Source organism: Hibiscus syriacus, unplaced genomic scaffold (assembly GCF_006381635.1).
Source record: "Hibiscus syriacus cultivar Baekdansim isolate YM2019G1 unplaced genomic scaffold, ASM638163v2 tig00001825_pilon, whole genome shotgun sequence".
Taxonomy (NCBI): Eukaryota; Viridiplantae; Streptophyta; class Magnoliopsida; order Malvales; family Malvaceae; genus Hibiscus; species Hibiscus syriacus.
This window is the reverse complement of record NW_024061893.1, coordinates 158,208-184,467: the sequence shown is the minus strand read 5'-3', so window position 1 is coordinate 184,467 and position 26,260 is coordinate 158,208. Positions and strand designations below refer to the sequence as shown.

At 34.9% G+C, this 26,260-nt stretch overlaps 2 protein-coding genes, 2 long non-coding RNA genes and 1 pseudogene across 8 annotated transcripts in view; 3 read left to right on the top strand and 2 right to left on the bottom strand.

The window, feature by feature from the left end:
- LOC120135389 overlaps positions 1–26,260 on the top strand; it is a 29,939-nt gene that overhangs the window by 2,153 nt on the left and 1,526 nt on the right. The gene's annotated exons all lie outside the window — the stretch shown is intronic.
- On the bottom strand, positions 3,139–4,967 carry LOC120135301 (aspartyl protease family protein At5g10770-like). The gene is made up of 2 exons (XM_039151587.1): positions 4,787–4,967; positions 3,139–4,551 (listed from the first exon to the last, which is right to left on the bottom strand). The coding sequence occupies exons 1-2, from the start codon at positions 4,926–4,928 to the stop codon at positions 3,296–3,298; spliced, it is 1,398 nt and encodes a 465-aa protein (XP_039007518.1). The 5' UTR covers positions 4,929–4,967; the 3' UTR covers positions 3,139–3,295.
- Positions 6,722–8,066, bottom strand: LOC120135332 (annotated as a pseudogene).
- LOC120135342 lies at positions 8,907–10,255 on the top strand. 2 transcript variants are annotated; one of them, XM_039151627.1, is made up of 4 exons: positions 8,907–9,114; positions 9,481–9,607; positions 9,736–9,980; positions 10,190–10,255. In XM_039151627.1, exons 1-3 carry the CDS (start codon positions 9,066–9,068, stop codon positions 9,896–9,898), a joined length of 339 nt encoding a protein of 112 aa, XP_039007558.1. In that variant the 5' UTR covers positions 8,907–9,065; the 3' UTR covers positions 9,899–9,980; positions 10,190–10,255. The 2 variants fall into 2 exon arrangements, with proteins under 2 accessions (XP_039007558.1, XP_039007552.1); XM_039151621.1 differs by having other exon boundaries at positions 10,221–10,251.
- LOC120135374 lies at positions 10,590–12,106 on the top strand. 4 transcript variants are annotated; one of them, XR_005517246.1, is made up of 5 exons: positions 10,590–10,665; positions 10,761–10,896; positions 11,065–11,222; positions 11,503–11,587; positions 11,994–12,106. It is a non-coding gene; the product is annotated as an uncharacterized LOC120135374 (long non-coding RNA). The 4 variants fall into 4 exon arrangements; XR_005517248.1 differs by having other exon boundaries at positions 11,484–11,587; XR_005517249.1 differs by having other exon boundaries at positions 11,057–11,222.

The window sequence follows — 26,260 nt, the reverse complement described above, 5'->3', positions numbered from 1 at the left end:
GCTTAAGGACTAATTTGTAAATACCATAAATTACAATGACTAGAATTGACAGTTACCCATTACATATTTTCAGTAAAATCTGCATCGAATTTGACTTAACAAATGCGGTGTCCCTTTTTTTGACTTTTCAACAATTGGCTTTCCAGGTAACTGATGTTTCGTCCAAATTTAAATCCAAATTTTCAAAATGCAGTACCATTGTAGGTATTACCGACTTATCATACCCCTCCAAGTTATAGCATGTATCCAGTACATTATCAGGATAAGGAGGAGGGACAGGAGGGTATTTAGACATCAATCCTTTGAACTCCAAGTGCAGTGCTGGATAGACCGAAGAAGGAAAGCGAGTAATAACAGTTCCTGAATCTAAAATGGTTCTGAGAGATGATACACAATAACCAGTGCCAATATCGACTCTTTTCTGGCCTATTGTTATGGCAGTAAGATTTACATAATAAAAGTAGGGATCTAATTTGCCCCTTAGAAGCGGTGTGTAAGAATAAAAATATGGGCCGTTTCCACGGGCTTTGTCCCCAAAATAAACATATCCCTTTTTTCTTTTTCTTTTTCTTTTTTGTAGCAAATGGGGCTACTAAAGTCAGTGGGAGGATCTTCTTCTCGACTCTAGCATGTCAGAATTGAGAAAGCTTAAAACTTCTGTGGGAGGGTGTGTAAACACCCGTTCGTCCAAGAGACCTTTTCCGATCGATTCTGGCAAGACTGTTGGCCAGCTTATTCGCTTCGCGTGGAATATGCCTCGCCGTGACCCTCCACACGGGCGATGAAAAATAGCTCCGAATTCTCCTCAAGAGTGAGGGAGACAATAACAAAATACCTTGTGAAACATTATCGCAGTTTGAGATGTAAGAGCATAGCTACCACCATATCCTGTGCTGCCCAAACCTAAGCCTAGTATCCCATTTGCGTCGTCAAAGTCCCTTTTTACATGATCGGCACAAAGGGAAAAAAAATTAGGAATCTCATACTCGTCCTCTATATGAAGCGTATCCACCATATTAAGTTCCATCGACTTTGGTTTTGTCATTGTATTTCTCTCCATCATTTCCTTTACAAGGTGGCGCCGAACATGTGGAATTGGAGTAAGTTAAGGAACAAGAAGGATAATACAACGACTGGTTTTGTTGTTGCGGGTAGGGTAACGTCGTAGAAGGTTGGCACTGTACCCAGGTTTTGCAACTGCCCGTGTCCATAGTCAAATTAAAAGTTTGTACGGGTGTGCCAAAACCAGCTTGCACCAGATAATTGCTAGAACCTAGTTAGTCTTTTAGAACATCATGCTCTCCCACCCTTCCACTATTCCAGACACCTGCACGCCTATTGTATACCCTGGAATACATGACTCGAACCCCGACGATCCTCTTGGGCAGGAATCTGGCTTGAAACCGTGGTCGATCTCTTTAGGCCAAATGGTGAGCAGGTCCATATTTATGGACCACCCGCAAACCTTTTTCAGGACCTGAAAAATGTGATGTTATTCATATATACGTTTATGTAATAATGATAATGCTAGAGGATGAGGTAAATTACTAAGCAGTGAAATGGAATGGAGTGTGAGTTGTTTTTCTCCAACACGGTAGCACCATGACCAAATGGGTTATTAAAAGAGATGAAAAGGATATAGCACAAGAAAGTATAAGCAATGGCCATAAAAGGTGAGGAACCACTCGTATTTCTTATGATTGCAGTTCCACTTGATGTTGTTATCCTAGTTTGGACAAGCATATATAGAGTGAGAAATGAAGTGAAATCGTTGTTTCCAGGAAACTATGAAATTGAATTGTTTGCAATTGCAATGGCCAAAATATTCGAAACTTGAAAAATTCTATTTGGGGTCAAGGAACACGCTGAAGACTTGGAGGCCCAATAAACCAAGTCTTGGTGTTGATATAAAGCATGCGTCTTTATAAGTCTCATCTTGTCTTAGTTCCGTAAACATTACGGGCATTTCTTTTTGTCCCGAATCCGATACTGACCCCTCCTTCAAACAAAACCTTCTCAAATCTTTTTTTTTGTGTGGAAAAACAACTCTATAAAATTAAATAAAATCAAAATTCGATAGTTTATGATTTTCTACTCATCCCCACACCCACTTGAATACTTTGTTAGTATTACTGCAACCTTTGACTCATTTTGGTGAATGAGAATACAGAGCAAATTTACACGAAGGGGATTCACATAATAATTTAGATTATATGATCTAAACATTGCGTATGTTGGACTTCTAAGAACCAGTCTCATCCTTTTGTTTTATGACGATTTATTATGCGCGGGGAAGACCCAACTGTTCATATGTTGAAGGCAAATAAAATTAAACAACGAAAAATAACGCATATTTTGTTAATTTCAAAATTGAAGTTATGCTTGATTGGTAACATGCACATTTTGAAACAATCTCAATTTCATGTCATTTCGAATCGTTCTAGTAAATTTGTAATACTTTAATTTTCTGAATTGGATAAATCCAAATTTAGATTCTTTTTAAAAAAAATTCTTATGAGGCCATCCTCATTCTGAGCAGATGCCCATCAAACTTGAGACATGCATGCCATTAGCTTTCCAGGTAACTGCTGTTTGGTCCAAAATTTCAACATGTAGTACCATCTTAGGTATTTCCGGATTAGCATGCCGCTTTAAGTTATAGCAGGAATCTAATAGTTCATGGGGAGGAGCACAAAACTGTGGGGTATTCCGTCATCCATCCTCGAAACTCTGAGCGCAGCACCGAATAGACCGAGGAAGGTAGACGAGTAATGATAGTTCCTGAATCTAAAATGCTTCATGGGAGGGAATACCGACTCTTTTCTGCTTTGTTGTTATGGCAATAAGAGTTGCACGATAAAAGCTGGTGGGTTCATCACTTGGTTTACTTAGAAGCGGATCAAAATCTAGCTTGAAGTGGCAGCTGTTTAATTAATTAATTATTAGTGTACTTATTTTTTTAGGTACAAACTATTTTTACATCACTGTCTAGTCAAACTTTTTAATTTCAAACTACACATCAACAAAGTTAACAGATTCCAGTACAGTTAAATTTTTAATACTCCATTAAAAAACACAATCTTTTGAAATATGCTCGAAACTAATACATACAGTGCAGAAATCCAGTATCCTCTTGTACATGAACAAGATTCTGATATGATATTTGGATTGCCGCTGAAAACGCCATAAAAGCACCACAAAAGAAAGATACACCAACTCAGAAAATAACCAGTGAACCAAACCCAAAAGAAATAGTAATAAAAACAAGACACCCAGTCAGAAAATAACCATCGACTTATAGGCAACTACCGGGTCCAATTTCCACCCTCTGATCTGGGATGTTATAGAGTATGTTCAGATTCTGTTGTTGATGATTACCAATGATCGTGAGATCATCCTCATTCTCTTTTTCAGCAAACGCCAAGCAAACTTGAGACCTTCCATTGCCTTTCGAGGTAACTGCTGCTTGATCCAAACTTACATCCAAATTTTCAAAATGCAGTACCATAGGTATTTCTGGATCATTATATCCCTCCAGGTTGTAGCACGTATCCAATGAATGATCCGGAAGTGCACTCGGGTATCCCGACATCAATCTTTGGAATTCGGTGCGCAATGCCGAATAGACCGAAGAAGGTAGACGGGTAATGACGGTTCCCGAATCTATAATGGCTCTCGGGGATGATCCATCCGAAGAAATCTCCACTCTTGTCTGGCCTATTGTTATGGCAATAAGATTTACAAAATAAAGGCTGGGGTCAGAGCCTGTTAGAAGCGGTGTGTAAGAACCGGAAAACGGGCACTTCTCATGAGCTTTGTCACCAAAATAAACATATCCCATTGATTTATCAGAAGTGGGAAGACAATGACAAAATACATTGTCAAACATGGATGTAAGAGAATAGCTACCAAAGTCAACGCTAGCGCTGCCCAGGCCTAAGCCTAGTATCCCATCTGCTTTTCCGAAATCCCCGGCTTGCTCATCGGAACAAAGGAAAACAAATCCAGGAATCTCATCCTCGTGCTCTATGGAAACCGTATCGGCCACAAAAAATCCAATTGCGTAGGAATGGTCCAAATAGGGTTGAGTATAAGTACACAACGGATAACACGGAGCATTTGAGGAAGTTGAGGAAGAAGAAGGATAATACAGCGACTCGTTGTGTTGTTGTGGACAAGAAGACCCTGTACAACGTTGGCACCGTACCCAGGTTATGTAACTGCCAGTGTCCAAAGCCAAATTAAAGTATTTTGCGGGTGTGCCAAAACCAACTTCCACCAAATAATTGGCAGCACCTATTGAATCATTTAGAAGATCAAGTTCCGTCACCGCTTCCTCTTTGCCTTTCTTTTTTCCACCGCCTGTACGCCTTCTCCCTCCCCCTTTCTTTTTCCCGCCACCTGTACGCCTTTTGTGTGACCTAGAATTCAAAACATGAACCCTGTGTTCATCTTGGACCAGGATCTGACTTGAAGTGGCTGCTGTTCTGTTCAGGCCGAATGGTGAGCAGGGTCCATATTTATGGACTACCCGCAAACCAGTCTCAGGACCTAAAGAAAAGGGGACGTTATTCTATATATGCTAATATAATAATCTTAATGCTCAAAGATGAATAGTAAAGATGAACATCGATAATATTTTATATTTTATATTTGAGATGAAGTTATAAAATTTTGAGATCGAAAATAAATTATGAGAATAAAATACAAAAAATGTATAAAATGTATGAGCATTTTAAGTTTTTATGGGGCGATTGTCCCATCCACCGAGAGTAGGGTAAATTACCTGAGCAGATGGATGGAATAGTGTGTGACTTGCTTTTTTCCGCCACAATAGCACCATAACCAAATGGCTTATTAAAAGAGGAAAAAAGGATATAGCAGAAGAAAATATGAGCGATGGCCATCAACGCAGAGGAACCATTCATATTTCTTATGACTGCACCTCTATTTGCTTGTGTACAATAATATCTTATTTTACTAACAGGTATTTATAGAATGAGAGATCAAATGAAATCTCCACCAGACCAAAAGATTCAAAAAAAATGGGACAACTACTTAAAAGCACGCGGAAGACTTTGAGGCCCAAAAGATCCAAGTTTTGGTGTAGAAGAAAAAACAATCAATCTCTTTACAAGTCTCCTCTCGTCTTTGTTAATATTACACGGCCAAATCATGTCACAATTCAATTCAAAAAAATTTGTTGTACGTTATATTTCAGCCACTCGAACATTGTTAATATACTGTGACCGTCTTGTCCTTTGATTCTGCCCCTTGAACCACGTCTAGCTGAAATGGACCTGACGTTCCATTATCAATTTGTTGCTTGATTTTTCCGAACCCAAACACTAAGGTAGACCACCACTGAGAATTGACTAAAGGAATTTTACAACATGAGTAAGCTGCACGTCAAGAACTGCTCTCGTACTTAATATTATAATTAATTATTCCAGGTTAGTTTTATACTTTCCTTCCCTCTGTTAATGGGGAATTCAACGTATATTTTTTTGATTGCAAAATTATCATGGAGGATTAAAATGGAAATTTTTAAAGGTTAATGGTTTAAATATTTTTTTTAAATTCAATAATATTGGTATAGTTTACCAAGGAAAATGAACTCTATATTTGATTGGCAATAGGGTGTGTTTTTTTACACAATGAATACAGAGAAGGAAGCAAAGGAGCTAAGTGAAGAGATATTTATTTGTAAGATATCAAAATATTTATCTTTTTTTATCTCGAAGATGACAAATTAAAAATTATATATAAATAAATTTTATTTTCTTATTTTAAAATCATATCAGTTATGATATTTAATATCATAAATTTATTGACATTTTATGTTCGATGTTATGAGAACAATGGTGGTTGACAAAAATCTTATCCGGAGAGGTCTTTGAATACTTGGATTACCCAAAAAATATAAATATTGCGCTATTTTCAAAATCGTATATGTTTAGAGTTTGCACGATTACTTAAGTCACAAAGTCATACCGTTAAAGCATCATGATCGAACTCTCATTCATATAAAATTACCGAAAGATAAGTTTATTCGTATTCTTTGTCCAACGACCTTATTATGAATATTACTCTCGCAAGATATTTATGATCTTTTAAGTTTTATCTACCTGATTTAACCACTTTTATCTCAATATTATATTATAAATCATATGAAGAAAATGATTATTACACAAAATAGTAATTAAATCATTCATCCTATATGAATGATTACTAAACCTGCTTCATTTTCATAAGTTATTCTTTTAATCAATCTCTAGTTTCATATCTATAAATATAGTTATTATTTATGAGTTACATTCTTAACAAATTAACCATCCGCATATATTTTTAAGATGTATCAGTTCTTAATATATTAAAGCACATAAATAATATCTGCATAGTTTTTATATATATGTTTTGAACATTATAAAAAAATTAATTTATTTTTTATTCAGTCCAACATGTAGATAACCAAATATATATCTTTATTTATCAAGAGATTGTTATATCATTGGGAATTCCATTTAAGATGCAAAATTAGCAATGCGGGCAAGATTTGCACACTGTTAATGTGAGGAGAGCCGTCAGTATCTTCTCAATGCATGAGAGAAACAATGCCCCGGAATTCAATAACAATATGTAATCAGTGTTCAGTGAAGATTCAAATATTAATAACAGGAAAGAATTGTGTTAAAACATTTAAATCCAATCCATCCATGTTCCGTTTAAGAAACTGTAATTTTTTTTCCATCTACGAAAATCAGAGCCCATCTTATCATCTACAACACATCAATCCCCTCCAAAGAGGGACCCGAATTCTCGTAACGTGAAAGGAAAGAAAGAACGAAGAAAATTTTATAATTAACCTCTGTCGCATCATTTGTCATTATCATCACCACCCCCGGATTTACGTACTCCGATTTCATTGCCTGTCGTTGTTTGAATCGACGGCGTTACTGCATTAACCTTCGTTGCATTTGCATAATTTGTCATCATCGTCGCCGTCATAGGATGCATGGTGATTAACCTTAGCGGATCCTATTGCACGGCCGGCCGCCGCTGTCTCAATCGGGGACGTACCTGAGTCAATCGCAGTCGCAGATGACATCTCCATCCTACAAACCCTAACCGCACCAATTAATTTTTCCGGCAACTCATCCTCGGCCTGTCCTTCCACCACAAATCCCATATCGATTATTACACTCGTCGCGTATCCCAATGCAAGGTGTAAAATCGTGCTGGCAATCGCCGAGCTGGCAATGTCAACATCGATTTCCAAGTAATTAGCTCCTCTATGATAATTACACGTCAAAGCTTTACCTATCAAGCACGCCGCATAGTTGCCCACCGTTCTTTTGACGACCCACGGTCCCTCAACAATCCGGTTAACCATCTTGAACCGTTGATTCTTGAAGGCATCGTCGGCATGAAGGAACCGATAAAATAACGTATTGGGAGGGATAGGATCCTCCGTGGCAAAATAAAAAACAGCGCTATAATTATCTTTACTTGGGACCTGGATATTGACTGCAAAAACGAAGGATTTCATAGATTCGCCTTCGGATTGAGCATTTTTAAGGGCTTGAGAAACACGGTTATCGGGACGGGAGAGTATGTTTTCGAGCTTGGAAGTGGACTTGAGCCAGTCCATACCGATGGGAGACAGTAAGTAATCGCCGGCGGGACATTTTTGACGTTTGGTCAAGTAGGTTTTAGAACGGAGAAAGAAGAGATCACCTGGAGGAGAGGCCCAACCGTTGGTTCCGTTTTTCAAGGTCAACTTGTGGCAAGCCACCACCGCCGATAGACTCGGTCATCCAATCAGGAATCGACGTAGTATCATCCGTTGATCGGGATCTAGGGTATTCGATGTCGGATTCCTCGGCGGAGCCCTGGTGATTTTCGGTGGTCGGGCACATTATAATTTTCTTTTTTAATTTAAAGAAAGACGAAGAAAAAGAACTCTTCTTCTCGCCGTTCTTTCACCCGCCTTTTTAATAGGAAGACAAAGTTGAGGCAGAGATCAAAAAGGTTGTTTTTTTATTTGTTATATTTTGGAGTAGAGTCGGTTGTAATATAAGGAGGGATGATGGGAGAGGCGTGATCAAAAGTTGAAGAGAAAGGGCCCCTGGATTTCTCCAAAAACTACGATAGTGCCACTTTATTTATTACGGGGGCAGGGCACCTCAGAGGCGGAAAATATTTTTTATTAATTAAAATAATCGGCGGTTCTCATTTTTTATTATATGTTAAATTTAATTAGGTTAATATTTATGATGGTTATTAACGATATATAATTTTTTTATAAAATAAATATGTTTATTTTTAAAAGGTAAACATTCTTGGGATTTAATTTTAATTTTAATTACAAATTTATTTATTTTGGTATAATTGAGTATTTAAATTTTATTTGATACAATTAAATATTTTATATTTTTAAATATTCAATTGATATTAATTTATACTTATAATTTTAATATTATTTATTTAAATAAATAATATAAATTAAACACGAAAATTTTAAATTTAAACATATGTAATTTTAAAAAATATTGAACAGTTAATTACACAAAAAATAAAATTTAAATATTTAATAATATCAGCTTGTCGCTAACCTTAATAACAAGTTAAAATATGTGTGAATAAAATATAATAATTTGCATGATTATAATATAGTTTTTAATAATTACTAATAAAATGAAATTTTAATTTAATAATTATTTATATAATTTTCCATAAAATAAAGTGTACTATTACTTTTCCTAAAAAATTAACTGTAACTCTATCATGTGGGCCTCGGGTGATAATCCAGCCGAATCTAAATCCATTATAATGAGAGTGGGCCGACCTCTCTTCGAGTCTAATCCATTTTTTATGTTGAAACCGGAGAATCTAGTGTCGGAAGCCAAAATTTCCCGCAGTCGGCAGCCATATTTGTTTCGCAAGCCAGCCCCGGATCACACGGTTCCTTCAATGATTCATTTTCACGAACGAATAGTGTTCACTGGTTAAAGCTTACTATGGGTGCCTGACCTATTTTCCACTTATTTATTTTGATTGACTCAATGAGGCATGCCTTCGCCACTCTCAACCTTCATCGCCGTCTCTTCACCGGTTAGCGGTGTTATTCTTTCTGTTATTCTTATTTTATCCACTATTCATTCCGTCTGCATCAGTATATACAATAATTTGATTTGAAGTCTCTTCCGAGCTTAATTTCAATTGATGTTAGTACTTAGTATTACAATGTACTTTGTTTCTAGGAAAAACATAATTATGAAGCTCCTATTATAGCATCAAGTTGGGCATTTTCGGAACTTCCCACTGTTCTGATATTTGGTTGGATCGTTATTGTTTCTAACTGGAGTAAAGAGGACATTTTACTCTGTTTATTTAGTTATATATTATTGCAATTTGTCTTTGCGACCTTACTGGGGTGTAATTTTTACGTTTACGTTAGTTCAACATTACCTGTTGCAGCAGTACACCATGATAGACCTGTTGGATCTATCTTGCGTCGTTCCATTTCTCTGCAAGTTCACATGGAAATTGGAACTTCAAGGACACCGGACACTAGGCACCCGTCATACTTGTTGCAACGAAATGTGTAAGTGCATGGATATTTACCACTTACTTTGATGCCTGGAATTGCATTCAGCAAGTGCTAATGATTAAATAAATTGGTGTTGTGAATGTGGAGCTTCTTTAGCGCTTTGGTGTAAGTCTTTTGTGCAGGTTTTTTGAGGGTTTTGTCAGTGTGCATGGGGAGAGGCCTTCTTCCGAGTATGCAAAGTTGAGGAAAGAATCACTGGAAAGTGAATTTGGGCATATAGTTGGAACACGGCTCAAAAAGTGTCTCTGCTGTCTATCGATTTGGTCCATTTTTGGCGTTGTATAGAGCAGTGATTGTTTCTTTTCATGTATTAAAGTTGACCCTTTGGCAATTCCTTTTTAGGGACATTAATAAGCGTGCTTCCAAGGTATAGTAAGAATTAGATTCTTAAACTTGTTTTGTTGAATAAATTGAATTGTTTCTGTTATTCATTGATGCATACATATGCACTATATATGGAGCATCTAAAATACTAGACCTAGGCATAGCCGCATAGTCTGGCAAACTTTATGCTACATGTTTTAAAAGTTGCAATTTCATGTTATTTTAAGAATAAGCCTGTTATCTTTTGGACAGTACAACCTTATTGCAACTCGTACAATTTCAGTTTCGGGAGACACTAATTCGCTTGGGTCCTTTTTATGTTAAGGCAAGCTACTTTATCTTTGCTTTATCATTTTCTGAATAACTTTTATTAGGTTGTTTATTGGGCTTTGTTTGTTCTAGACTTCTAGCTTCACTTTACCAGAGTTTGCAAAATGTAGCAAACCTGACTGTTCAATACTGCCCTTTTGTGAAGTTGAAACCAATTGCATGAAATTTTCAATATGAATCTGACCTCTGAATATTGATGTCAACTTCTTTTTGCATTTTACTACTGGAAGAAGAAATAAGTAGCAAAGAAACAAAGTCTTACCCATTTTATATCTTAATCCTCCCGGGTAGAACTTAAATATTGGCCTACTTTATTTGGGTATACAGCTTGGGCAGGCTCTGAGCACTAGACCAGATATATTGCACCTGTTTATTGCCAAGAACTTGCTAAGTTACAGGTACACAACCATCTCTGCTCCTATAATTAGGACTCATATCGAGATCTGTTACTTATTGACATTGGCATTGATCTTCGTTCTTTTGTTAATGCCAGGATCAGATTCCCCCATTTCCCACCCATGTCGCAATAAAATCTATTGAAAATGAACTGGGTACCCCAATTTCAGAAATATTTGCTGATATAAGCCCTGAACCTATTGCAGCTGCATCTATAGGACAGGTGTATAAAGGTCAGACAACCATTTCCGAAAACGGAAAACAATATATTTTGCTTAGCTTTCCATCATATCATTTTCTCATGTCAAAAGCATTACAGCTTTCTAATAGCGCTTTTTTCAGTACAACACTTTTGAGAATTGTAAAGTTGAATGTTTGCTTCATTGCTTTAAGTCTTGCAGCTCACCTTCTTTCTGGAGAACTTGTAGCTGTTAAAGTACAGAGGCCTGGTATGTCACTCTTGTTGACCCTTGATGCATTGTTATTCCATATGATCGGTGGTCAATTAAAGCGATTTGCAAAAGCCCGGAAAGATTTGTTAGTTGCTGTAAATGAAGTGGTGAGTTCTCCATGTTGAGTGCGTAGATGTTCCAATAATGTGTACGTTTATTTTATAATCAGTTATTATATGCCTTTGTAAATAATATGCACAGGTTTTGATCTTCGCAATAGAGGTGCCTAGCATCTGGATTTTATGACTTGCTATTTTGTGTACAATGCAGCTCATATTATTCATTTTCATATTGTTTCTGTATAGTACCTGCATTTGCACTATCATCTTTTCATTAATGAAATTGTACATGCTTATGGACATCTTCAGGTCTCTCTTAAATGAACAGGTAAGACACATGTTTGATGAAATCGATTACATCTTGGAGGCAAGAAATGCTGAACGCTTTGCCTCTCTTTATGGTGACTGTCCTAGTAAGTATTATATAGTTGTGTGTGGACCCTAGGGTTCATGTTAAGTAATTTTAAAGTGATCAAATGATATGGAATATATTGAATTGTTTAGGCTTCTTCAAGAGTAGAACTATTAAAGGGGTTAACTTGTGACTCTTGTCCTGGCATCATCTTTTGTGTGTCATTGGTTGTTTTAATCTGATTTAGTATTCCGAGGAGTCAACTTCACAGCTTCACTTTAAAGGAAGGAAAAGTTTTTAAGGGTAGATGTTGGGATTATAGTGAAAAAATGTTATATGATATTGCGTGAAACTGTTCCCACAGCATGCTTTTGTATTTGATCCCGTTAGTATAACCTTTTGTTGCACTTTGTCCTAATGATTTATAAGTGGTTATTTATATCTATACAAATTCCTTATGAGTACAGGCCATGGTCAAATTTTTGATCAAAAATGATAAAGATGGGACTGCCAACAAAACCAAAATTGCGAAGGGAATAAAAATGTCTAAAATATATTGGGACCTGACACGAAAAGCTGTGCTTACAATGGGAATAAAAATGTCTAAAATATGATATTGCTCACAATCTACAACGTTGTTATCAACCTCAAAATTTAATGGTTCCACCACAATTTCATCACTAAGAAAATTTTATTTCACCACATTTCCAATACCAAACAAAATATCAAACACAATCTCAAAACCCACAACCTTTCCTTAATCCAAATCCCAATTAACTTTCAACACCAAATTCTGGTTTTCGTATTGACCAGTTAGACGATGATGAGCCAACAGAAAAAATTGTGAGTACTAGTCAGTATTCGAAATTTGATCTTGGTCAATACCCGAACTTTGATCTTGGTCAATACTCGGATTTTGATGATGTTTTAGAAGAAGAAACAAACCATGCGTGTAATGATTTTGATATTGGTCAATACCCGAATTTTGATTATGAAACAGCCGCTGCCGAGGAAGATATTGTTGATAATAATGAGGAGGAAGTTACGATTGTGAATGAACATGTTGAACATCCATTCTGTAATTCATATAACCCTAAAGAAGAAGAAGAATAAGCCCCCGAAGAAAAGAAAAAGAAGAAAATGCCACGGGAGTATAATTGGAATATGCCAGAATTATATCAGATACCGTAAGAAGAGTTGGTAAAGATAACATTTGATTGTTACACAAAAGTTATTCGTATCAAGAAAGATGATTGTTTTGATACAAAGGAAGACTTTAAGATAGCTTTGTATATGAAATGTGTGGAAGAAGGCTATCAACTAAAAGTAACAAATCAAGCAAAGATCGTTTCGAAACAAAGTGTATGATTGACAAAAACTGTACGTGGCGTATGATTGTAAAGAGGATAAAAGATTGTGAAATGTTTCAAGTTAGGACTTTTATTGATAAACATACATGTTCAAGAACCCAAGTTTTTCCTCACCATAGGCATACAAACAAAAAGGTGTTGGGTGGTTTTCTGGCTGAGTTAATGTTTTTGAATGGCAGGGTTTATCGGGGACATGAAATTATGACTGACATGAATGCTTAGTTCAAGATTAATATATCATATTCTCAAGCTTGGAGAGCCAAATGTTATGCATTGGAATTATTGAGGGGGTTGCCAGAAGCATCGTTTTCCCAACTGCCGGCTTATTGTCACAATTTAAAGCTGAAAAATCCTGGGTCAGTAACTCATATCAAAATAGATAGAGATGGACGCTTTGAGTTGATGTTTATCGCCATTGGTGATGCGGTTAGTGAATCAATATAATTTTGTTGACTCATTTTTGTTAGTTACATGCATTTCACATTTAAAAGATTATATTTCTTGTGTATATTATTTTGTAGATTCGTTCGTTTATTACTTGCATGCACCAGTTATTATAGTTGACGGAGCATATTTGAAAGGTCGATACCTTGGAGTAAACTTATTAGCAGTAGCCATGGATGCTAACAATGTGATACTGCCAATAGCTTATGGGGTTGGCAAATCTGAAACCTCTGATTCATGGACATGGTTTATGGGGTATCTTAGGGATTGCATAGGTCCTATTAGCAATCTGACAATCATATCCGATAGGGCAAACTCAATTGACAGCGCTGTTAGAAGGTGTTTCCCATATGCTTTTCATGGACTTTGTGGTGTTCATTTGTACAGAAATCTAAAATCAATGTATGCTGATATAAAAAATCACAAATGGACATACTGGAAGGCTGTAAAAGCTTATCAGGAAGTGGATTTTAATAAGCATATAAATTGTTTAAGACGTGTTTTGCCTCAATGTGCTCAAACACTAGAAGATGGCGGGTTTGAAAGATGGTCAAGAGTACATCAACTTGGAGCAAGATATGGTTTCATGACGTCTAATAGTGCAGAATTAATCAACGCTCTAAGTCGTCATTCCCGAAAATTACCCATTACTATGTTAATGGAGTTTTTTCGAGCCTCTATTCAACAGTGGTACTACAAGAAAAGAAACCATGCAAGTATTATTTCTTTAAATTCGTAACTTATCATATTTAATAGATTTTACTAAGTATTATTTATTTAAATTTACAGGAACATTGGAACGTCGTGTTACACCATGGACTGAAAAAAAGATAACGAAACGTGTTGTGAAGTCAACGTCATGGAGAGTTGAACCTTGTTCAAACACTTTGTTTGAAGTATTGGATAATAACTTAAATGGGCTTGTCGATCTAAATGCAAAGACGTGTAGTTGTATGAAATGGCAAACATCTGGTTATCCGTGTGGCCATGTTATAAAAGTTGCTCTTCATCTAAACCAAGATGATTCAAGCGCATACGCTATGGATTGCTACACTACATAAGTATATCGACAGACTTATGCCGAGATTGTCTACCCTATTCCATATCCTTCTGAGTGGGACATACCAGATAACTTACAAATAATTTTGCCATCAGTCATGGACAGAAGGCTACCTGGCCGACCAAAAAATCACGATCGTATACCGTCTAAGGGTGAAGAGAAGAGGATATCGACATGTAGTTGGTGCAAGGAAATTAGTCATACAAGGTTGACATGTGGATCACCAGTGCCATCACAATCATCTTTTCCTCTACCAAAATATGGATCCTCATCACAATCACTATTAACTTAGGTGATTTTTAAATGCAAATGTTGTATTATGTGTATTTTATGTGTGAATGCATACATTTTCAGTTAGACATGCATTAGTAACTTGAGTTTGAACATTGCTATGATCTGTTCAGTTTATCACTTATCAGATTGTTGTATGTTATCTTTTTTAAGGTGTTTTCCTTGAATTCGCAACGCGAAAGTCAAATTCGCGTTGCGATTGTTGCGAAAGTCAAATTCGCATTGCGATTGTTGCGAAAGTCAAATTCGCAACGCAAAAATAAAAATCGCAACGCGAATTTGACTTTCGCTTTGCGAATTTCATTTTCTTAAAGGTGGTGTACCTTCAACAGGTCTTTTTTGCCTTCAACATAATGCAATTTGAAATTAAACAACAAATCAATTAAACAAAAAAAAAATTCTTATTTACTCTTGACAGCACATTGATACATCAATTAGCCCCAAACAGTACATCCAAATGCTCCTAACAATAGGGAGCTTATATCCAAATACATCAATTTCACGCAGCTCACTTGAAGGATTAACCTGCAGAAACGTTATGGCCATGAGATTTTTTACACATCTAAAACCAACAAATATAAGCTGAAATTATTGAATTCTAGATACTTATCCAAACATTTTCAAACCAACAAAGAGTATATATGTTAACAACACTTGCTCAAACTTGCCAATAACAAATGATTGTTTATGCACACTTTCAACACGCGGATGCAGGTAGGCAACGTCTCGCATATATCTCTCTAGCCATAAAATACCGAAACCACAACCCTAATGCACCTCTATCTCTATCTATGGGAGGTAGAAACTGTTTACCTCCTCTCGTCATACGTTCCAAGCACATACATACAAGAGGACCACAATCCCCTCTAGCTTCCGACGTTTGTTGTGGCGCTGTCTTGTCTCTAATCATTGTAACTTTTAACTTATTTGGCTTCTTGTTTCCTGAATAAGTCCAATAATCAATCGCATCCAAGTATTTAGCCAAATGATCGCTCCATCCCCTACAAATAATATCTTTCAAACCAGACAATGATATGTAATTCAACATGTTGTCATATACTATCGTCTTCAGGGAAGGGAGCTGAAGCTCGACGAGAATCCAATGATGAGATTCCATAACAGTGATAAACACCTGCAATCATAAATAATAATTCAATTGCGTACATCAAATAAAATTTATGAACACCTTTAAATATACAAAAATAAATACTAACCTTATCGACCTCCCACCACGCAGGATAAGGATAGCTTTTCCATTACCCAACGCATATGAAGCGTCTCTCTGATCCTTCAAGTGAGCTGCGTGGAAAGACGAAGGCATAATAGTTCATCGCGTCTTTTTTATTTTCTTCAATTTTCTTATAATCAGAAGACGTGACACCCATGTATCAATATGTTGTTTTATAAAAAAAATACATATATTAGTGAATTTAATAAATTTAAAAAAATAATCAAAATCAATATAAGAAGAATATAACACTTACCCCCCATTCGAAATAGTCATTCTCTTCAACCCCTAATAAAACGCCCCACCAAGACCGCTCAAGAAACAAATGTATATTGTCGATTTTGCATATGTCAGTGTAGCACCTCTGGCTCCGCTCATGTAGATAAAAATTAAATGCGGTCTTATCCCAAAGGGTATTATCCATAATTGTGTCTGGTAGTGTTCTCATCTCGTGCTGAGGAATGGTACTGGCCGGTAACTGATACGAAAGCCAACTTTGATCTATCATATCGGGCATGAGAAGGGGTTTATCAATATGTCGACATAGTATGCCATGTGAATCGTTCTCTTGAACGGTGGGAGGGGCCTCTTGAACGATGGGAGGGGCCTCTTGAACGATGACAGGTGAATCGGGCTTCTTCTTACGCAGTCTTGGAACTATTGGGGTGAAAGGAGACGTAATGGCACGTCCACGACGTCTGATGCATGAACCCCGTCGTGTAAGAAAAACCCGACGTAAAACATCTACCTTATCGGCCGCTAAAAATAAATTAATACATAAATCAGTAAATAAATAAATAAAAAAATACCAAAAAAGGTTATTTGCATTTTTAGTATAGTATTAAACAAACTTACCTTATAGCGTAGAGTATGAACCTCATTCTGTAACGATGAAACAATCTCACGTAGAGCGACTACCTCATCACGTAAAGTAGATACCTCACCACGTAAAGCACCATTGTCATCGTGTAAAACATCTACCTTACCACATAAAGACCGTACCTCATCACGCCTTGCACCATTGTCATCACGTAAAGTAACGACCTCATCACGTAAAGCAATGACCTCATCACGTAACTCCCTTAACTCATCCCGTGGAGGTGGAGAACGGGGAGATAAATGTCGTGGCATTTTTTTCGGTCTCCTATCATGAGGTGATGGTGGAGAAGAGGCTCGATAATATGATGGAATAGGTGATGGCTCTCGGTGTGGAGGTGTATAATCGGCTCGATCAGGTGATGGCTCTCGGTGTCGAGCTGTAGAATCAGCTCGATCAGGTGATGGCTCTCGAAGTGGGGGGTGCTCATCATCCGTCCCATCAAAAAAATGCCTACTAGCTTGCCACTAATCAGTGACAAGATTAGCCTCTGTGGGTGTCAGCCTCTATAATGGATAGTTTGCCTCCTAACAATATAAAAGCTCAAACAAAGTCAAACGTCTACTAGTAATAACTTGTTTATATATTGTAGTATTTGTGTTAACTTACATCATTCATCATCGTATATGGTAGTAAATCTTCCCAATCCAACAGCCGGATCCTCCTCCAGGTAATAGCACTAGGAATATCATTTGAATTTTTTTGGCATATGTCCACATGCTGGGAAAAGCCTCAAATATCCAAATCTACAAACAATATAATACACAAATATTAATTTTAGTAATTGTTAAATAATTAATTATAATTTTGGAAACATTATATAGAAATTCTTACCTTAAAGGCCCAAATAAAGCCTACCAAAGTGTATTTGGAACCATGGCCACGCAAACTACGATGATCCTCAAAGAAAGATGACAACTTTTTCCAGGTAGCTTTCCATAGATATGAACCCCACGGAAACACGTTCCATGTATTTAGGTCCTCTACCAATAATATTAAATCCTCAGAAATATATTGTCTGTCCTCTTTGCCTAAAAAACCGGTATTCAAAAGTAATAGAAGGCATACTCGGACAACATCAAGGTCATCTATCCGAGTAAAACCATCTTTAAGAAGTAATCTTTTCAAATCGTCGACGTGTAAACTGGGCTTCGCCTTTGTCAGCTCAGGAAAAACCCGAAATAACCATGATGGGTGGGCGATATGACTTGTAACACCCCAAACTATGGGTTAGTGACTAAATGGTAAACTTTCAGAATTTGGTGATTAAAGTAGAATAATGGATTAGTTCAATGATTTATTTGGAAATAAATCCTAAAAGATGTTAGTAATTATAAAAGGTATTAAAGGGCAAAAGGGTCATTTGACTAAGAGATGAATTAAATAATGATATATATATATATGGATAAGGATGAGAGATTTTCCAGAAATCTCTTCTCTCTTTTCTTCTTCATCTTCTTCTTCCTCCCGTGAAAGCTCCAAGGCAAAGGTAAGATTCCTTGTTAGCTGATGATTTGTTGATTTTAAGAGTGGGTTTTGATCCTTAGGTAATACTTAAGATTATGGAAAGCTTAAGTTGTCCTAAAATCAAAAGATAAAGGAGATAGAGAAGATTAAAGATTAGTGGTTCTTGAATGAAATCTTGAAATAGAATTTATAATAAGAATTAAAAGTTGGATTTGACTTGTCATCAATCTAAGTAAGAGATATGAAGTAATATAATTGGATTTGAAACATGTTGCAAAATTGATGTAATTATTGAATTACATATGGAAGATAGGATTTTTAGGTTTAATATGAAATAAATGAGTATAGATTGGTTTAAGTATGTGTACTAGAGTTAAGAATGAAAAAGGGGATGAAACATGAAGGATTTAAGCCAAAATGAATGAATTTTCGGGTTCAAAAAGAGGATTCTGGGCAGAGTGCATCGATGCATATTCATTGTGCATCGATGCATCAAGGTTAAAACCCAAAAATTTGTTTGAAGGTGTATCGATGCACAAGTAGTGCATCGATGCACTCTTTTAAAATAGAAACATCGAATGGAATTAGTGCATCGATGCATAAGGCATGCATCGATGCATCCCAATAATAATACAACATCGAATGTATTTTATGCACCGATGCATCAGTAGTGCATCGATGCATACCCTTATTGAAAGAAGAAATTGGCATTTATCTTAATCTAAAGAGTGAACCATTAGAGTATATTAATTATAATACTAATATAGATCTATGTATGATTATGTAGATATAGAACGTGATCCCGTTCTGAATCAATTGAAGGATTAAAATTGAATCAAAGCAAAGCTAAGGTGAGTGCACATTATTTAGTATATGATGTTAAATGGAAAATAAGACTTATGATAAGTCTATTTCCAATAGTAAAATGAATGAATTCATAGAGGTATGTGTTTGTTATGATTTATATGTGTGCACGAGTATATGTGTTATTGATATGATTCTATGATCATAGGATGTAAACTATGTGATAAGTGATAAGTGACTATATGAAATTATATGAGAACAAGAGATGACAATGATTTACATGTCATATGAAAACCATAGAAGTGTTATAAGCAAAGTGACATATATGTGATAAATGAATGATATGAAAAGTGAGATAAACAAAGTATGGTTGATATAGGGTAATATAAGAATAACTCATAGGTTATATGATAAAGATGGAACCATATAGGAACATTAATTGAGTACTTGATAATAAGTCATAAGGTTATATGCATAAGTAATATAAGTTATAAGATGAGAATATATATGAATATCAAATAAGTTATGAGATAAGTTATATGACATTGATATATAGGCTAAATGAAAGTATACACATGAATACATATATAAGTTTATATGTTATTTTATATGCTATGGGATATACCCATGAACATATGTGATGTGATATATGTTATGAGAAATGACCCATGTGACTAAGTGTGAATTGATATAAGTATGTGATATGAAGTTATGGGTATATGTGTCATATGTTATTATAGGTGATATGATATATATGAGTTTATGCGATATAAAAGTGTATATGTGAAATAACATGATAGGTGATAAAACCGTGAGCCTATATGATTATGTGTTATATGTTACATGATATGACATGCGAGTTACATGAACAAATGAGAAATGATATAAGTCATATGAAACGATCTACGTGAATACATATACTTGTGATACATGTGATATGATATGAGATATATGGTTACACATACATGTGGTATGTGACAGAAGAGAAATAACAAGTGATATGAAATGTTATAAATGATAATGCCCATGTTATGTGATATGAGAGCTAGGGGTATAGTTGGCATGCCAAGAGTCGAGGGTATACTTATATTCTACGGAACATATGGACAGAATTACCTATGTCTTTCGAGATATATAGACAGTATACCTATATTCTACGGAACATATGGACAGAATTACCTATGTATTTCGAGACATATGGACAGTATACCTATGTTCTAAGGAACATATGGACAGTTTACCTAGGTTCTTTGGAACCTATGGACAGCTGCCGAGGATCTTTATGACCTCTGGATAGTTACCGAGGATCTTTATGACCTCTGGATAGGTCATTCGGGACATTGATCGAGCTGTGGTGACAACATATGTGTGCACAACCTCAATATACTCACATACCTTAAGTTTTCACTAGTGTACATGGGCTAATAAAGAGATTAAACAAACATATTGAATGTGATATGTATACGATGGGTTTATAAATGGTTATCAAAAGTAAGTGGTTTGAAATGTGTTACATGAACCATATGATGTTATATGTGTTTCTTAATGATAATGATGATATATGTTTATGTATGCTTTATGTTATATGAAATATTATATGTTTTATATGCCTCACTAAGTCATCGACTTAGCGTGTGATTGTTTCACACGTAGGTTTGGAAAGCGAAAATAGAAGTAAAGAGGAACAAGACAGGTCAGTTCTCCTTACCGAATGTCAGATCAGAAGAGAGGTGAATAATATGTATTTTTGTATATAAAGTTCTAGTTGGCATGTAATCAAAAGAATATATTGTATAAGCTCTGAATAGTTTTGTAAATATTTTGAATAAGTTAAATGTTATAAAAGTTTTTAAAATTACTCACTATTTTATACGAATAAATGTTTGAAAAGTCAATGTGACACTTCGGACTCGTATACGGGTTGGATAAGGGTTGGGGGTGTTACATTTAATGGTATCAGAGCTACGGTTTAGCCGATTCTAGGCTAAAAACGAAGTCAAAATTGTTTTAAAAAGTATACATGCCGACATAAAGTAGAAAATTTTCTGATCTGGTAGGGTAAGGAGTGTACTATCTTGTTAATAGAGTTAAATTATTATGTTAAATAAGATATGTGAATACCAGAGAATGATTTATGAAATTTATATATATGTTTATATGATATGATGGATGATATGTGAACATATGCAATTGACATATGTTATACAATATGAATTGGATGAGCATATGCGCACGTGATATGTGATAGAAGAAATGATATGAGCACATGAAAATATGAGAGTTTCCAAAGTGAAACACAAGGATATAGACCTGAAGGTAATAGCATTCACCTGCCCTGGCCAGGCAGGGAGAAGAGTGAAAACCTCAGGGAATGCCTGTATAAGATTAGAGAATGATTCATGATGTTGAATGATATTTCGATGTGTTTACAATGTTATATTTTGTTAACTCATAGAATGAATGTATTGAGATAGTTAAAAGATTTAGGAGCACCTAAGTTCAAAGGTAAATTTGAGGAATGTTCTGTTGTTACAGACATTTGGTTAAAGGATATGAAGAAAATGTTAAACGGTTTTCATTTCTCCAAAACGAAGAAGTTAAATTGAAAAGTTTCGTTACTACATGTGCAAGTTAGAGTATGGTGAACCAATGTCACCATAAGAATGTTAAAAGATCAAGTGACATGGTTATTATTTGTAAAAAGGGTTCAAGAATAAATGCATCAGTGATACGTTTATAAGATGAATGAAATCAGAATTATGAATTCGAAACCAAGGGATAGTACTGTGTATAAGCAAGAGTGTGGATATGATAAGAGTTTGTATTCTAGATGAAAAGAGTTAGCATTGGCTAACAAGAGTTTGTGATGAAAATGTAATGGAATTATAATATATTGACAGGTTATGATAACCAAATATGAAGAGGATTTGGATACAGTTGTATAGTTTGATCATAGTAAGGTGTTATGGTGAAGAAGATAAAGATTTGTATGTTTAAAGGAAATACAAGTACAATAGATGATAAGAATGAGGTTCTGTATAAGTAAAGTTGATTATCAAAGTTATGAAAAGATATAATTTAGTTATGTTATAAGAAGATTTTGATAATAAAAGGATTAAATATGATAAATAATTATAAGGATGTACAGATTATAAGTTTGATTAGAAGTAAGAAAAGTATGTAAGGTTATATGAAGAGATTATGTGTATCGTAATATAGACAATGATGAAAGAATGAGTAAAAGTTTGGATTGTGGCGCATTAATTAGAAAATGAGGAAATGAATCAATTGATTGATTTTTTGATTTGAGTGATAAGAATTGATGTTAATGTCTACAGGATGAGTAACATTATGTGGATTTTAGAAATGTCAAAGGAAAAATGCATAATCGGATGAGAAAAAAAACAGAAATGGATTGATGTTATTGGTTATTGTTTATATGATAAGCAACAAAAGATGAACGTATAAACGAAAATGATAGTTGGAAACTAAAGGATTGAAAAGTAAGTTTCTGATGATGACAAGAAATAATAAGTCAAGGAAGCAACATAAGAACATTAGAAGGTATGTTCTTATTATGATGTGCAGTGAAAATTCGAGGACGAATTTTCTTATAAGGAGGGGAGAGTTGTAACACCCCAAACTATGGGTTAGTGACTAAATGGTAAACTTTTAGAATTTGGTGATTAAAGTAGAAGAATGGATTAGTTCAATGATTTATCTGGAAATAAATCCTAAAAGATGTTAGTAATTATAAAAGGTATTAAAGGGCAAAATGGTCATTTGACCAAGAGATGAATTAAATAATGATATATATATATATATGGATAAAGATGAGAGATTTTCCAGAAATCTCTTATCTCTTTTCTTCTTCATCTTCTTCTTCCTCCCGTGAAAGCTCCAAGGCAAAGGTAAGATTCCTTGTTAGCTGATGATTTGTTGATTTTAAGAGTGGGTTTTGATCCTTAGGTAATACTTAAGATTATGGAAAGCTTAGGTTGTCCTAAAATCAAAAGATAAAGGAGATAGAGAAGATTAAAGATTAGTGGTTCTTGAATGAAATCTTGAAATAGAATTTATAATAAGAATTGAAAGTTGGATTTGACTTGTCATCAATCTAAGTAAGAGATATGAAGTAATATAATTGGATTTGAAACATGTTGCAAAATTGATGTAATTATTGAATTACATATGGAAGATAGGATTTTTAGGTTTAAGATGAAATAAATGAGTATTGATTGGTTTAAGTATGTGTACTAGAGTTAAGAATGAAAAAGGGGATGAAACATGAAGGATTTAAGACAAAATGAATGAATTTTCGGGTTCAAAAAGAGGATTCTGGGCAGAGTGCATCGATGCATCAAAGTTAAAACCCAGAAATTTGTTTGAAGGTGTATCGATGCACAGGTAGTGCATCGATGCACTCTTTTAAAATAGAAACATCGAATGGAATTAGTGCATCGATGCATAAGGCATGCATCGATGCATAAGGCATGCATCGATGCATAAGGCATGCATCGATGCATCCCAATAATAATACAACATCGAATGTATTTTATGCACCGATGCATTAGTAGTGCATCGATGCATACCCTTATTGAAAGAAGAAATTGGCATTTATCTTAATCTAAAGAGTGAACCATTAGAGTATATTAGTTATAATACTAATATAGATCTATGTATGATTATGTAGATATAGAACGTGATCCCGTTCTGAATCAATTGAAGGATTAGAATCGAATCAAAGCAAAGCTAAGGTGAGTGCACATTATTTAGTATATGATGTTAAATGGAAAATAAGACTTATGATAAGTCTATTTCCAATAGTAAAATGAATGAATTCATAGAGGTATTTGTTTGTTATAATTTATATGTGTGCACGAGTATATGTGTTATTGATATGATTCTATGATCATAGGATGTAAACTATGTGATAAGTGATAAGTGACTATATGAAATTATATGAGAACAAGAGATGACAATGATTTACATGTCATATGAAAACCAGAGAAGTGTTATAAGCAAAATGACATATATGTGATAAATGAATGATATGAAAAGTGAGATAAACAAAGTATGGTTGATATAGGGTAATATAAGAATAGCTCATAGGTTATATGATAAAGATGGAACCATATAGGAACATTAATTGAGTACTTGATAATAAGTCATAAGGTTATATGCATAGGTAATATAAGTTATAAGATGAGAATATATATGAATATCAAATAAGTTATGAGATAAGTTATATGACATTGATATATAGGCTAAACGAAAGTATACACTTGAATACATATATAAGTTTATATGTTATTTTATATGCTATGGGATATACCCATGAACATATGTGATGTGATATATGTTATGAGAAATGACCCATGTGACTAAGTGTGAACTGATATAAGTATGTGATATGAAGTTATGGGTATATGTGTCATATGTTATTATAGGTGATATGATATATATGAGTTTATGCGATATAAAAGTGTATATGTGAAATAACATGATAGGTGATAAAACTGTGAGCCTATATGATTATGTGTTATATGTTACATGATATGACATGCGAGTTACATGAACAAATGAGAAATGATATAAGTCATATGAAACGATCTACGTGAATACATGAACTTGTGATACATGTGATATGATATGAGATATATGGTTACACATACATGTGGTATGTGACAGAAGAGAAATAACAAGTGATATGAAATGTTATAAATGATAATGCCCATGTTATGTGATATGAGAGCTAAGGGTATAGTTGGCATGCCAAGAGTCGAGGGTATACCTATGTTCTACGGAACATATGGACAGAATTACCTATGTCTTTTGAGACATACGGACAGTATACCTATGTTCTACGGAACATATGGACAGAATTACCTATGTCTTTTGAGACATATGGACAGTATACCTATGTTCTAAGGAACATATGGACAGTTTACCTAGGTTCTTCGGAACCTATGGACAGTTGCCGAGGATCTTTATGACCTCTGGATAGGTCCTTCGGGACATTGATCGAGCTGTGGTGACAACATATGTGTGCACAACCTCAATGTACTCACATACCTTAAGTTCTCACTAGTGTATATGGGCTAATAAAGATATTAAACAAACATATTGAATGTGATATGTATATGATGGGTTTATAAATGGTTATCAAAAGTAAGTGGTTTGAAATGTGTTACATGAACCATATGATGTTATATGTGTTTCTTAATGATAATGATAGAGATTATGATAATGATGATATATGTTTATGTATGCTTTATGTTATATGAAATATTATATGTTTTATATGCCTCACTAAGTCATCGACTTAGCGTGTGATTGTTTCACACGTAGGTTTGGAAAGCGAAAAGAGAAGTAAAGAGGAACAAGACATGTCAGTTCTCCTTACCGAATGTCAGATCAGAAGAGAGGTGAATAATATGTATTTTTGTATATAAAGTTCTAGTTGGCATGTAATCAAAAGAATATATTGTATAAGCTCTGAATAGTTTTGTAAATGTTTTGAATAAGTTAAATGTTATAAAAGTTTTTAAAATTTCTCACTATTTTATACGAATAAATGTTTGAAAAGTCAATGTGATACTTCGGACTCGTATCCGGGTCGGATACGGGTTGGGGGTGTTACATGACTAGTGTACCAACCTACTTCATCGTGTCATCCGAAACGTAGACCAGTGATTAAGCAAAAATCCTCCCGCCCATAACAAATATACGCCGGTAGAAAATGAAACCATATCTCTTCATCACCACGTTGTATCCTCTCGGGTAGATCGTTAGTCATGGTCTGAAGAAACAAATGGGTCAACATAGCATCTCCACTTGGATGTTGTACTTTCAACCATGGCCCGAAACAAGTATTCTCAAACAAACTTCTTTGTACAAGTGTAAGTGTCGACGCAATTGTAGTGGCTAGGCTTAATTTATTCCTTAAAGTCAATGAAGCTGAAAAAAATTCCTAACAAAAACAATAAACATACCAAGTTAGATATACCAAAAACTACAAATTATACACTATAAACATACATGATATTAAACAGGGAAAATATAGCCAAATATGTTTCAAACTAGCACGGTATTCACCCAAGTCATTATTCTATCATAGTTCACAAAATGCATCAGATAACATTCCAGAAGTAAGCACTTATATAAACATTTAAAATGACAACATATAGGTT

Bases quoted from the DNA above. Each gene is read 5' to 3' on its own strand.
- LOC120135301 (XM_039151587.1), bottom strand. From the start codon at position 4,928: ATGAATGGTTCCTCTGCGTTGATGGCCATCGCTCATATTTTCTTCTGC. The intron at 4,552-4,786 runs GTAATTTACCCT...CCTTTTCTTTAG, and splicing joins TATTCCATCCATCTGCTCAG to GTCCTGAGACTGGTTTGCGG.
- LOC120135342 (XM_039151627.1), top strand. From the start codon at position 9,066: ATGAGGCATGCCTTCGCCACTCTCAACCTTCATCGCCGTCTCTTCACC. The intron at 9,115-9,480 runs GTTAGCGGTGTT...TACCTGTTGCAG, and splicing joins TCATCGCCGTCTCTTCACCG to CAGTACACCATGATAGACCT. The intron at 9,608-9,735 runs GTAAGTGCATGG...TCTTTTGTGCAG, and splicing joins TACTTGTTGCAACGAAATGT to GTTTTTTGAGGGTTTTGTCA.